At 47.0% G+C, this 15203-nt stretch overlaps 1 protein-coding gene across 6 annotated transcripts in view; it reads left to right on the top strand.

Moving 5' to 3' along the window:
- The window catches only part of LOC134966326 (zinc finger protein OZF-like), a 227664-nt gene that overhangs the window by 88519 nt on the left and 123942 nt on the right, over positions 1-15203 (top strand). For 3 of the 6 annotated variants that reach the window (XM_063942983.1, XM_063942982.1, XM_063942984.1), the window contains exons 2-3: positions 3231-3479; positions 12081-12167. In XM_063942983.1, coding sequence (XP_063799053.1) covers positions 12135-12167 — 33 coding nt within the window. In that variant the 5' untranslated portion in view covers positions 3231-3479; positions 12081-12134. The remainder of the gene's footprint in view (positions 1-3230; positions 3480-12080; positions 12168-15203) is intronic. The other 3 variants (XM_063942986.1, XM_063942985.1, XM_063942987.1) reach the window with 1 other exon arrangement.

Raw genomic sequence — 15203 nt, 5'->3', positions numbered from 1 at the left:
CATTCAGTATCGCAGTCTAGTCCCAGAGGAGTTGCAACTAGAGAAGGATCTATTAGATTAAAATTTTGGACACTGAGATTGACTTGCGCTATTATCGCGTTGCCTCAGTATCGCCTACTAAAACAATACTATCGTGTGATTTGTATTACGTGGGCGTACCCAGACGCTCCGTTGCGTAATATACGCTCCGTGCGTCGGCCCTTGCGTCGCGTGCGCTAGTCCCGCCCTTTGTTAGAGACACGTGTACGCAGGCCAGATATATCCACAGAAATACAACTAACACGTTTATATCAATGTAAATGATCTTTAACTGTAATCATCTACCGAGCACCACACAGATCTTTCCTTGTATCTTTAGGCAAAGCCGTGTGCGTGTTTTACAAATTACTCCTTAACGTATTATTTTTACTTTTAACTACCAATAGCAACAAATCTTTCTCAGCACGTTATCAATGATAAATGGCAAACAGGAAAGTGAGATATGTGAAAATACACAGGTGAAAATGCAATTCTAAATTAATCTAATGACATACATTAATGTAAGCACGCACATATAGATATTACATATATGTACTAATCACTATTACATATATGAGACCTTATTCAGTGCTTCTAATTTGCATATGAATGTGTTTTTTAACTATCTGTGAAGGCGATTTCTTTCACTGCTGGGAGAGAAAAAAAAAACAAAACCCAGTTACACAGGTTCATTTGCATTTCAATGGCCCATCTCACAAGTAGCAGAGTTAAACAGGCTCTTGAAGGAAGAAAGAGAAAAAAAAAACCACAACTTTGTTTTATTTGTGTATTTCCTAAATCAAATATTCATTTTACTATTAACTTATGTTAAACTCTATCTGAAACACTTATGATTGACTATGATATGGATTAAATAAATGCATTAAAAACTCATTAAATGATGATTTCTTTTGGCTGATGGCTGATTATTTCCCGAGTCAACTGAAAATCAGCCATTCAGAAAAAACATTTTTTGACCTTCCCAAAATGGCCGCTGCTCCTCCCCCTTCCACATCCATGAGGTTTACACAAAATGGAGGACAGACCATGCGGCTTCTTTTGTCACAAAGAAAATCATCATTCCAGCCCCTTAAGTTATTCTAGGCCTGAGCTAAAAATAAAACTATCAAGCCATGCAGAGCGACCAAAAATACTTTTAAACCTATTTAAACAGACAAGCAATCCAATCTGCGTGTGCAGTTGGCACCAAATAGAAATAAAAACCAGATTTAAAAAGACAATAGCTTAATGTTCCTACCTTCTTCGGATTCCACCAGCATCCCTACAAACCAAAAGAATCAGACGCAGACTCTCATCTGATCAGCACTACAAGATACTACCTTTCCTCCCTTTGCTGATCGATAAAGTCTGCGCGTTTTCGCCTGACTGCGGATATGAGGTGGACCGGACTTGAGCCCCCAATTGATAGTCAGTTATCTACCTTTTAACATTAGCTATATACTAATACCGTGTAGCCGTAATGGCCGCTAAACCAAGTGCACGTGCTACGCCCTCCGTACGCTATTTGCGTATGAAGGCCTCGCACGTGGTACGCAAATTACGTACACACGCTACTCTGGGTGTATGGAATACACACAGCGAGCGTACACACAGACAGAACTTTTATAAACTTTAAACACAGAGCCTGATTATACTGTAAGTCTTAGTATTGAGATACTGCAATGATATACCACTGGTTAACCTGGATATTTAAGCAAGCTGTTTGAGTGATTGAGATACATTGAAACCCTTTGTACTAGCTAGAGAAACATAGACACCCAGCTGAGGTTCCTAAACCTTTACTAACGAGATTTAGTTATGTAAAAAGGGAAAAATACAGTTAACATCTTATACACTACAGACTAACATCAATACCTAAACATGATAACTACACATATACAATATACAACAGTTTAACAATAACAGAGAGAGAGAGTATGGCAAATACAAACAGAGAACAAGTTGGCTACAGAGAAAAACTTACACACTGGGGAATGATCGCTGCGCAGTCCTGGTCACCAGCTCCATAGTTAGTCAGTGATGAAAACCTTTTGTGGAGAGTAGACTGAGCTGGCCCAAACTGGCTGCCTTATATACACTGCATACAGTACACTACAAAGGGACCTATATCTCATTGTTCATTGGACACAGGAATCTGCCTTCACATTACAACAAAAGGTCATAGGTTTGTTTGAACAGGTGGGCTGTGACTATTCCAGACTGCTCAGGTGGGAGGGAATCTCAGGATTCCCACCACATGGACAATGAACCGCAAATACAGTAAATGTCCAGAAACTATGTATAGACATAACTATACGCAGGAGCAATTAATCTCTACCTAACCAGCACCGGATTGTTTCTAATAAAATACTCTTCGGTTAGGTACCAAACACCATCGCTCAGACCCTATCTGACCCTTCGTATCATGCAAAGAGGAATTCCTTTGTTCATGAACCAGTTATACTAAACAAACTTACAGTTATTATTAAGGGGACCATTACCTATAAAACATACTATTCGGATTAACTATGTAACGATCGAGTCGCCCACCAGACGCACACAAACTCTACTGTAAATGCACATACCACACGCCTGAGCGCACGACCGTGGAGGCGCCGTCACGCAACTGCGAATATGCGCACGCGCGGGAGAGAGAGTGCACGTGCAGCGGGCAAGCGCATGGGGTTAATATATGGCAACGTGCAGCATGATATTTTTCGACTTTGACATATATATCATCACTTGCCCATGCGGCAAGAGTTATATTGGACAGACGACACGTATGTTCAGGGAACGCATGGCGCAACATCGATCTGCTATCAAATCGTCTGAAACAAAAAATCAAGGTTCTTGAGCAACCAGTGGCATGGCATTTCAAGGAAGCAAAACATCAAATGTCAACATTAAAGTATAAAATAATAGATCACGTGCCAGAAAACGCACGCGGAGGGGACCGAGCTAAAAAATGCTTAAATTAGAATCTAGGTGGATTTACATGTTGTACACCATTCATCCAAAGGGACTGAATGATCAAATTTCTTGGAACACTCTTATGGAATAAGTTCATCTCTTCCAGTAATCGTTTTTCTTATTTTTCTTATTGATTTACAATGTGATAGTATTTTTATTTCTTTCATTATTATGTGCATTGCTCTATCCCTGCTTCCTTATTTCATGTCTTTAATACAAGCACTATTTTGTATTCTTTTCAGGGACATCCCTGCAGCGCGCCTGTGACTCCCCGTTCCTCAACATAGCAACCCACAGTTGCTAAGTAACCAAATACATAAACTAACAGCCGGGGGGCGGCGGGCCCAAGTCCTTCACGAGTTTCCATAGCAACCATCCCACAGTGGCTTGGGACACAGCTTGTCCGCGGGTAATGACGTCAGGGACCAGGAGGACGGCGTCCGGAAGGCGGGCTGCACGGATGCACCTGTAGTCTCACACTGCTATTTAAGGTAAGCACTTTTTAATGTACTTTTTTCCAGCACCTTGAGAAAAAGACCGTTTAGGTCTTGAAACGCTGGCAATAAATATACTTTATTTAAGAAGACCGTGGAGCGCCATCCTTCATACATATATATATATTATAGTTTCCTGCTATTCATAATTAGTTATGAAATATATATATAAACCATGGGTTAGATGTGTTTAAACTATGTGTACGAGAATATAAATGTTATACATTTTGATATATCATACATCAATTTCTGGTCTGTAATGTCAGCTTTTTTGTGGTTTTGAAAGGTATTAAGCAAACAAGGGTCTGGCTTGTGTTTGTGTAGGTTACATTGTGTTCTTGTCTGTTCTGACCTCTAGTGTAACAATGACAGTCCAGTATCTATTGACTCAATATACAACGCTAAAACAGTTGGGGCAAACAACGGTATTTACACATTCCCTCTCTCCAAGGTCCATTTTCCATGGTCACTGTCACGTCTAGCAGAGTTTGAGGATCCGGCAGCTGAGATTTGCCCGAGGAGGTAGCAGGCTGTGAATGAACCAGATGAGGGGGCTGGATATAGTTCCTTCGCATGGGACACGGAGCAATGAAGAACGTAGGCGGGGTTTGAGAGTCAATGGAAAGTATTTATTATGTACAGGGCTGATGTAGAGAACCGAGGCTGGAGCACGATAGTTAAAGATGTGGCTGGAGGCGAAGAACTGTGTACTGTGATTTGAAAGACGAGACTGTAGATCAGTGTTTCCCAACCTCGGTCCTCAAGGCACACTAACAGTCCTGGTTTTAGTGATATCCAGGCTTGAATACAGGTGATTTAATTAGTACCTCAGTTATTTTGATTTAACCATCTGTGCTGAAGCCTGGATATTACTAAAACCTGCACTGTTGGTGTGCCTTGAGGACCGCGGTTGGGAATGCCTGCTGTAGATGATGAACTGTGGATGGTGGTTGAAAATGTGGCTGGAGACAAGGACTGTGGATTGTGGTTTGGAGAACGAGGCTGAAGATAATAATCTGCAGGCTGTGGACGGTGGTACAAAGGCGTGGCTGGTGAAGGAGATCTGTGGAGTGTGGCTTGAAAGACGAGGCAGAAGACCCGGGGCCGACTGTGCCCAAAGAGTCTTATTGGACCGGGTTTTCCAGGAGCGCTTCCACACGCAGTAGCAGGCTAGAAACGGCAGGGCTGCAGCAGTAACAGAGAACCGACCAAGCAGGATCAGGAGGAACCAGAATACAGCAGGAATCCTGGGAGCACAGGCTGAAGCACCTACAACAGGGTTGTAACTTGAAGCACTGGCGTCCCTGTCCTAAACCAGCCCCCTTTTATAGGGAGAGCTTCCCCTGGATTGGCTGGAAGAAACCGGAAACAGAAACTATGCTTAAAACTTGGTCTCCAAAATGGCGGCGCCCAGTAATGCAGACCTTTTTGCAAAGCCACATTGCTCACTGCCCCTGGTCTCCAAGCAACGCTCAGCGAGAGTGACCCGCTGTAGCGGCTTCCCGCCGCCACGAGCGGACCCCCTCACCGCCGCTACTGCTGCCCACGGATCTGGCGCAGCAGCCCACCTCCGCCGCTGCCCGCACATCACCAAGGAAGCCAGCCCCGCGGCCCCAGCGTACCGGTAAGACTCCGGACGCTGACAGTCACGATGCCTGCTTAAAAAAGACAGTAATAAGTTTACGATATTGTTTGTATTGTATTCCTGGAAGTATTACCTTTGAATGTGTATAAGAGCGATTTGCTATTTTGTGACAATATGATTTTTATTAACACATGCATCTTCTACCGTAATGCACACAGTAACTTGCTGGTGAAGTGTGTATAGACTATGTGTAAATTATGCACTATATGGGATGCGGTCAAGATGCCGCCGGCCGGAATCCGAAATACCAACGCCGGAATCCTGACCGCCACAATCCCGACATATTCTCCCTCCGTGGGTGTCCACGACACCCATAGAGGGAGAATATAATAGTGTGCCGAGTGTAGCGAGGCACCGTGCCCGCAGCGTGGCGAGCGAAGCGAGCCCGCAAAGGGGCTGTGTTCCGCTCGCCACCCCTGTCGGGATTGTGTGGTCGGGATTCCGGCGTCGGGATTTCGACCGCCGGGATTCCGGCCGGCGGCATTTAGTACTGATCCCCACTATATAGATAAAATATTGAATATGGCTTTGTGGCTTTTCTATGCGAATGCGTATTTTACCGTATTTACTCATACCATGCTCTAATACGCAGGGCATCACGAGCCAATGTACGCAGCGTGCGGGTATGCGCACACACGGCAGAACACGTGCACGCACAGAGACCACTCTGTGTGGGGTTTGTATGTGTGTATGCAGTATGGAATATTGTTGACTTCGACAGTCTCCTTGGGCATAGTTTCTAGACTGAATCTGGTAGGAGGGGCATAGAGGGAGGAGCCAGCCCACACTCTCAAACTCTTAAAGTACCAGTGGCTCCTGGTGGACCCGTCTATACTCCGTGATACTAATGTGGACCCCAGCATCCTCTACGGACTACGAGAAAAGGATTTACCGGTAGGTGACCAAAATCCTATTATTTCCTACTTGTCTGTGTGTATGAAAGTTTTGAATTTGTTTACATTAGACTAGATGGGTAGTTCAGGGACATGTGATCACTAATTGGTTGAAACTAGTTTCTCTTTCGTCCTAGATGATACTGGCGTCCACATTAGTGCTATGGGGTATTGATGGGTCCACTAGGAGCCTTGGGCATTTTAAGAAATCAGTAGTGTGCACTGGCTCCTCCCTCCATGCCCCTCCTACCAGACCCAGTTTAGAAAATGTGCCCGGAGGAGCCAGTCATGTTTGGGAAGCTCCTGAAGAGTTTTCTGCATTTATTTTCTGTTTTTTGTTTTCATGCAGGTATGGTTAGGACCAGACTGCCTGCTTCGTGGGACTTAGGGGGCAGAACGGGCCAACCTCCTTAGGGTTAATGGTCCGACAGGACACTGAGCTCCTGAGGGTCCTATTCGCAAGCTCCACCACGGCGAGCGTACAGACCCGCAGCACGCCGCCTCCCCTAACAGCCAGAAGTAAGAAGAGTGGTGAGTAGGTGGCCGGCGTCCCAGTTAGCGGGTTGCCAATTGTAATGGCAGCACAAGGGTAGGAGCGCAGCGCTGACAAGCAGGCTGCGGCTCCAGGCTTCAGAAACATGCAGGGTGCTGCGTGGTCCGCTGTGAGGGGCGAGCTGAAGCCATAACTATTAATACCCACACTGGCAGTACATCGTACAGGGGTTTTAACCCACTGTAGAGCAGAAATGCTACCTCAGCCAGTAAAAAAAACGGGAAGACTGAGTGCCATTAAGGAGGCGGGGCTTCACTATGAGCGGATACAGCAGCTCACCAACGCCATTTTCCCTCTGCAACTATACACAGACAGGCTGGCAGGAAAGCACTGCTCCTCCACAAATATTCCAGATCACCTCAGCTGTACCAGGGGGTCATAGCAAGGGGGGGAGCAATAATAGTATACTAAGCTCCTATTAAGGGTGCTTAGTTTGCGACCCAGGTAAACTTGGAAATTGGCTATAGGGGTGCGGTGTGGCTGGCTCTGTCATACTATGTGTCTCCCTAGGGTGCTCTGTGTGGGTTAACTGTGCTTTTAACCTATTGTCCTATGTGTGTGGGTTCTTTCACATTTCACTATGTCAAAGGAGTGTGTCTCATGCACGGCAGAGTGTTTTTCTCACTCAGGGGGATCACTGCAGTGTACTCAGGATAGTACACATTCTCATGCTAATGGATCTGAACCTGTATGGTTAGATTAATTGAAAGGAATGATCTCGAATATTTCCCATAAATTGTCCCAAAATGAGAAGGAGACGCAATACTTAAGACAGTCGGTAGATGACCTGATGAATAGAGATTCAGTGGCCATTCTGGCATTTCAGACAACTGCCATTTGTACACAAAAGTGTACACTGGCCCAAATACTTCAGACTGATACTGATGATGATGTATCAGACGTTGAGGAGGGTGAGGTGGACTCGGCAGGGTGGGATGCAGCTTTGTCACAGGGAATACAGGCCCTGATAGAAGCTATTAGAGATGTCCTGCACATTCCTGACATAGCGAGAGAGGATGAGGAGGAATTTTATTTTAATGTGAAAAAGAAATCCTCTGCTACTTTCCCTGCATCTAAGGAATTAAATTCCCTATTTGAAGAAACTTGGGTTAATCCTGACAAGAAGTTTCAGATCCCTAAAAGGTTACTGACATCCTTCCCTTTTCCTCAGGACGATAGGAAAAAATGGGAAAACCCACCGATTGTTGACGCATCGGTATCTAGATTGTCTCGTAAGATAGTCTTACCGGTTCCGCGGGCAGCCTCCTTAAAGGATGCAGCTGACCGCAAGATTGAGACCACTCTCAGGTCTGTATACACAGCTGCGGGGGTGGCCCAGAGACCCACTATAGCTTGTGCTTGGATCACTAGGGCCATTGCAAAATGCTCAGGTAACCTAATTAAGGGGTTAGATTCCTTACTCCTTAGGTGTTATTAGGTGAGATACTTTTACTCCTGCACTATACACAGGACTCACATTTTTTGGTGGAAGCCATAAAAGAAATCAGATTGCTCAATGCACGCACCACGGCCATGGCAGTGTCTGCACGCAGGGGCCTATGCCTACATCAGTGGACGGTGGATGCGGATTCCAGAAAGGGGGTGGAAAGCCTACCTTTCACAGACGAGGCCCTGTTTGGTGACAAACTGGATACCTGGATATCCAAGGTTACGGCGGGTAAGTCTACTATTTTCCTTCCACAGCCCCCCCCAGCTTGGAAGGCCTATTCTGCTCCGACTCTGCAGTCCTTTCGGACAGCAAAATTTAAAAATAAAGCCAAGGGTTCTTCTACAGCCTTCAAAGGCAATAGAGGTAAACCCAGAAAACAAGCAACTGCAGGTTCACGGGAACAGAACTCCGGTTCTGCTTCCTCAAAGCCTTCAGCATGACGGTAGACCACTCTGCCTGGAAGACGGGCAGGTGGGAGCCCGGTTAAAAGATTTCAGTCATGTATGGGCGACATCATGCCAGGATTCCTGGGTCAAAGAGCTCATCCCCCATGGATACAGACTGGAGTTTCAGGACCTCCCACCTCACAGATTCTTCAAGTCAGGCTTACCAGCTTCTCAGGAGTCAAGTATAAATTTACAGGATGCAATTCAAAAACTGATACAGACTCGGCTCATTGTTCCAGTTCCACCTCAGCTACGGACCAGTGGGTATTATTCCAACCTGTTTGTGGTACCGAAACCGGATGGTTCGGTGAGACCCATTTTAAACCTCAAGTCTTTGACCCCGTATTAATGGGTGTTCAAATTCAAGGTGGAGTCTCTGAGAGCGGTGATCTCGAGTCTGGAGGAAGTGGAATTCTTGGTGTCTCTGGATATCAAGGATGCATACCTTCATGTCCCGACCTGGCTGCCTCATCAGGCTTATCTAAGGTTTGCCTTACAGGACTGTCACTACCAGTTCCAGGCTCTGGCTTTTGGCCTCTCCATGGCTCCGAGGGTGTTCACCAAGGTGATGGCGGAGATGATGTTCCTCCTCCGTAAACGGGGAGTGAACATAATTCCGTACATGGACGATCTACTGATAAAAGCACCATCCAGGGAACGGTTGTTGGACAGCATTGATCTCTCAACTCAGCTTATCCGGGATCATGGGTGGATTCTGAACCTACCGAAATCTCACCTGGAACCAACACGGAGGCTTCCATTCCTGGGGATGATACTGGATACGGAAATACAGAAGGTATTCCTTCCATTGGAGAAGGCAATAGTGATCCAGTCAATGGTGCGGGATGTTCTCAAATCAACCCAGATATCGATGCATATCTTCATTCGCCTTCTGGGGAAGATGGTAGCCACTTACGAGGCACTGCAGTACGGAAGGTTTCACGCCAGACCCTTCCAACTGGACCTGTTGGACAAATAGTCCGGATCGCATCTTCACATGCACCAGAGGATCTGTCTATTGCCAGAAGCCAGGATCTCCCTTCTGTGGTGGCTACAGACTTCTCACCTCGCCGAGGGTCGGAAGTTCGGAGTTCAGAATTGGATTCTGTTAACCATAGACGCAAGCCTTAGAGGTTGGGGAGCAGTAACCCAGGGGGAACACTTCCAAGGAAAATGGTCAAGTCCGGAAACCATTCTTCCAATCAACATTCTGGAACTAAGGGCCATATACAACGCCCTTCTACAGACAGCACATCTTCAAGAATTGAGCGATCCAGGTTCAGTTGGACAATGTGGCGGCGGGAACGTACATAAACCGACAGGGCGGAACAAAGAGCAGAGCAGCAATGTCAGAGGTAACACGGATTCTCCTCTGGGCAGAAAGGCGTTGTCTGCCATCTTCATTCCGGGAGTAGACGACTGGGAAGCCAATTTCTTCAGCAGACACAACCTCCACCCAGGAGAGTGGGGCCTTCACCCGGAAGTGTTCGGGTGCGTGGCACATCGGTGGGGAACTCCAAAAATCGACATGATGGCCTCTCGTCTCAACAAGAAACTCCGGCGGTATTGTTCCATGTTGAGAGACCCACAGGCAGTGGTGGTGGACGCTCTGGTGGCTCCTTGAGCCTACCATATGGTGTATGTGTTTCCACCACTTCCACTGATCCCACAAATTCTCAAAAGAATAAAAAGGGAAAAGGTTCAGGCAATTCTCATTGCTCTGGATTGGTCAAGAAGGGCTTGGTACGAGGATCTACTGGACATGCTTCTGGAGGATCCGTGGCCTCTACCTCTCCGAGAGGATCTTCTGCAACAGGGGCCGTTCGTCTATCAAGACTTACCGCGGCTACGTTTGACGGCATGGAGGTTGAGCGTCACATTTTAGCCCGGAAAGGAATTCCGGACAGGGTAATTCCTACCCTGATCCAACCCAGAAAAGGGGTAATATCTAAACATTACCACCGGATTTGGAGAAAATATGTGTCTTGGTGTGAAAACAGAAAAATTCCTGCGGTTTAATTTCAACGGGGTCGGTTTCTGGTTTTTCTGCAGTCTGGTGTGTATGTGTCCCTACGCCTGGGATCCATAAAAGTCCAGATTTCGGCCTTGTCCATTTTCTTCCAAAAACAGTTGGCTTCCCTCCCTAAGGTTCAGACGTTCTTGAAAGGTGTTCTCACATCCAGCCGCCCTTTGTGCCTCCCACAGCACCTTGGGATCTCAACGTGGTGTTGCAGTTTGCACAATCTGAATGGTTTGAGCCTTTACAGGAGGTTGATGTAAAGTTTCTTACGTGGAAGACAGTCACATTGCTGGCCTTAGCTTTAGCAAAACGTGTGTCGGAATTAGGGGTGGTGGTGTCTCACAAGAGCCCATATTTGATTTTTCTTGAAGATAGAGCTGAACTCAGAACTCGTCAGCAATTTCTTCCAAAGGTGGTGTTTGCGTTTCACATCAACCAGTCTATTGTGGTTCCGGTGCTTACTGACACCTCTTCCACTTCAAAGTCCCTGGATGTTGAGCGGGCTTTGAAAATCTATGTCAAATGGACAGCTCGTCACAGAAAATCGGACTCACTGTTTGTACTCTATGATCCCAATAAACTTGGGTGTCCTGCTTCAAAGCAGTCTATTGCTCGCTGGATCAAGCTTGCTGCCCAGCATGCTTGCTCTACGGCTAGTTTGCCGGTTCCTAGATCTGTACATGTCCCATGTCCACTCTACTAGATCTGTGGGTTCTTCCTGGGCGGCTGCCCGGGGTGTCTTGGCCTTACGGCTCTGCTGAGCTACTACTTGGTCTGGTTCGAACACGTTTGCTAAGCTCTACAAGTTCGATACTTTGACCAAACTGAAGTTCCTCAGAGGCCAATCGGTACTGCAGGGATCTCAGCACTTTCCCACCCGGTTTGGGAGCTTTGGTACATCCCCATGGTACTAATGTGGACCCCAGTATCCTCTAGGACGTAAGAGAAAATAGGATTTTAATTACCTACCGGTAAATTCTTTTCTCGTAGTCCGTAAAGGATACTGGGCACCCGCCCAGTGTTTCGTTCTTCCTGCACTGTTACTTGGTTAAGTAATGTTGGTTCGGCCGTTGCTGTTCCTGTTTCAAGTTTAGTTAGCTTGGCTTTCCTCTTGTGTGTGCTGGTTCGGAATCTCAACGGAATCTTAACTATCCTTCTCTCAAAGTATGTCCGTCTCCTCGGGCACAGTTTCTAGACTGAGTCTGGTAGGAGGAGCATAGAGGGAGGAGCCAGTGCACACTATTGATTTCTTAAATGCCCAAGGCTCCTAGTGGACCCGTCTATACCCCATGGTACTAATGTGGACCCCAGTATTCTCTACGGACTACGAGAAACTGTTTTACCTGTAGGTAACTAAAATCCTATTATCTTTTCATATGTGATAATCAATGACAGGGTATTTTGGTAGATTGCCAGAAAATATATGTTTTAGAACAGGCTGCAGTAGCCATGATCTATCAGCGGTTTAAACCGCAGCTGTCACAAAGGAATATAAACAATGCTGGGAGCATTCTATATGTTTTTATCTTACTGTAAATGATAATTGGAATAATAACACTGTTTGCATGTTTGTCTTTTTATCTTTCTCCAGAAGGAAAGAAGGTGTTTAATTAAAATAACATCATTTTAGAGTTTCAATATACCTATGGAAAGAATGTCAGGAACCATTTCTATGCAGGTAATGTGACTTAAGAGCTTGCTGTGTACAAGAATTGTCTTTTCATTGTACGTATGTATGTATACGGGTTCAGTATGATCTGCCAGCTGACAGGATGACGACTGTCAGGATCCCGCCAGCTGCAATACCGACAGCGAGTCCCCTCACGGGCTCGCTGCACTCGCCGCTCTTCAGGCCCGGTGGCGAGCTTTACTCACCCACTGGTTCTATTCTCCCTCAGGTGGTGGCGTGGACCCACCACCCGAGTGGAGCGGTCGGTATTCCGTCCGCCGGCATTTTACTAGCTGTCAGGATTCCGGTATTGGGATCCTGAACGCCGGGATCCCGACAGCCGGTATATTAAGTTCATCCCATGTATACATTATCTCTCACATTATACTGTATGTGCAGTACCCAACAAACAGAGAGCCTGTTCAAACGCTTAGATAAGGGATCCTTGAAACCTTACAGTATAAATAGGTAGTTGGAGACAGGGCTAAAATTCAATTAGCTGCGGTTAATTACTGCTGGCTAATTGATCTGCCTGGCGTATTAAATCCCATAATCAGGCTGCAGTTAAAGCAGATTTCTGTTCGAGCCTGAGGGATGCTCGAACAAAATCTGCCTTAACTGTCCTGATCGCGGGTGCCATGAAGATCGTAACCCATGGCTCTGGGAACTTATTCTGGATTCTGTGGGTTAACATGCAGTAGTGTGTAACTTGCCACATGAGAGAAAGGCTCTGTAATTAAAGCCTGAGGCTACCACCCTTTCTGCTGCGGGGTACACTGGGCTGCACAAGGAAATACATCGGGGTGTAGAGTAGGATCTTGATCCGAGGCACCAACAGGCTCAAAACTTTAGACTGTTCCCAAGATGCACAGCACTGCCTCCTCTATAACCCCGCCTCCATGCCAGTGAGCTCAGTTTGCAGTTGGTGCCTGCAGTAGCAGGTCACTTAACAGGGGGCTGCCTCAGGCAGCCTAATTCTTAACTTTAGCTTCAACAAAAAAGAAGAGGATTATATCAGGGCTGCAGCAGGCTGTGTCTGAAGACGTCCCTGCAGCAGCTCTATCACCCCCAACGGACGCTGTATACTCCCGCGCCGCGGTTGTCGGGTCACTACATATATATATATGTTTCTATCTCTGTTTTATTCCTGTTAAGCCCTGCAGCTGTCGTTCTGAGAGTTCTTTCTAGGTGAAGTGCTGCTACTTATAAAATAACTGTTTGTACCGGGTTGCCTATTACTGTGCGCATTGTTATGTCTGCTACACGTGGCAACGACGTTGGGGCCTCTCCCACACTGCGTAGTAGCGAGGCCACTGACGGAATGGAGGATAATTTAACTGCTGAGAGTTCAGGTTCAGGGGCTTCCTTGCCCCCCAGTGGGTCGGTAGCACTCGGGGCATCATAAGAACCACCTTGGGCTACGTTTTCCACATTGTTGAACACACTTGTAACTAAACTGACACCCCCTGTGGGACCACCTGGGCCGTTAACTCAGATTATGGTCCCTGCTGTGAACCCGCCATGGGCGGATCAGCTTTCCACTCAGTTACAGCATTTGAACCGATCCACGTCCAAATCTAAGGGTCACTCTCGCCCACATAAGACTAAGTCGTCTTCTAAAAGGGCCATTACCTCCTCCCGATCCGCGGCCTTAATTGACACGTCCTCCGAGGAGGATGGTGCTTATACTGACCCCTCGGACTCTGAAGCTGATGTTTCAGATGGGGAGGGGAAATCACCTGTGGATGTCTCGGATTTGATTGAGGCAATATGACTCATTCTTCAGGTGGCTGATGATTCTGAGCCTGAGACTGTCTCCAAGAAACCTGATAGGTTTAAGGAAGGTGGTTAAGCAGGTTCTTCCCTACTCTAAGCACCTGATTGACATACGTCAGGAATCCTGGGAAAATCCTGGGACAAAGTTTACACCGAATAAGAGACTGTTGGCTCGCTATCCTCTCTGTGGAGGTATGTAAAAATTGGGAAACCCCTCCGCCTGTAGATTCTCATGTGGCGCGTATGGTTGTTTCCTCTGCCCTACCGGTAACTACCGTCACCTCTTTGAAGGACCCGACGGATCGCCAGGTGGAGGGCTGTTTGAAAGCGATTTATACCCTGTCTGGGGCTGTACAAAGGCCAACTATTGCAGCAATTTGGGCTGCTGAAGCTGTTGAGGCATGGGCTCAGGAACTCAAGGCGGAACTGCCTTCGGATGCTTCTGAGCATGCTCAACAATGTCTCTCATATATTGCCACGGCTTCTCTGTACCTTTAAGAAGGCGGCCTCCGATGCCGGGGTGCTCGCGGCCAAGGCTGCTACTGCATCCATTTTGGCCAGACGTATCCTTTGGTTGAGATCCTGGTCGGTGGATTTGGATTCCAGAAAAATCCTGGAGGTTCTTCCTTTCAAGGGAGACATTCTCTTTGGAGAAAATCTAGATAAGATTTTGGCTGACCTGGCTACTGCTAAAACAGCCTGCCTGCCTAGTACGGCTCCTTCCGCACAGAAGGCTAAAAGTACTTTCTCATTCGTCCTAGAGGATGCTGGGGATGCTTCAAGAACCATGGGGTATAGACGGGATCCGCTGGAGACATGGTCACTTTAAGCGGTACTGAAGCGTGACATGAACGGGGCGTGGCTTAGCCCTCACAGCTCTGACCAGCTCCATTTTCTCTTCACAGAAGCTGCAGAGACGCTGAGCCTGGCCTCCCACACTACTGTACAAGTAACAGGGTGCAAAACAGGCGGGCGGGGGGCGGCACAAGAGATTTGGTGCTATTTATTTACATATAAAAGCGCTAGCAGGTCTGGGCAGTATTTTACTTGCTTCGGAACCGGGAGAGGCGCTCGGTTGTGAGCTGGCAGACTCCCTCTGTGTTTCTTTATCAGGCTTCGGTGTGGGTCTGTCTCCTATAGCACCAGTGTGGTTGTGGTGTCGGTACGTGTGTGTCGACATGTCTGAGGCTGAGTGCTCTTCTCAGGAGGAGGCTGGAGTGGGAACAGAAAAGGCTGGGGGAGTGACCGTGCCGGCACCGCCGACGGCTG

The sequence above is a fragment of the Pseudophryne corroboree genome, chromosome 10 (genome assembly GCF_028390025.1).
Source record: "Pseudophryne corroboree isolate aPseCor3 chromosome 10, aPseCor3.hap2, whole genome shotgun sequence".
NCBI lineage: Eukaryota > Metazoa > Chordata > Amphibia > Anura > Myobatrachidae > Pseudophryne > Pseudophryne corroboree.
The sequence above is the reverse complement of the archived record's forward strand: the minus strand, read 5'-3'. Positions and strand labels throughout refer to the sequence as shown.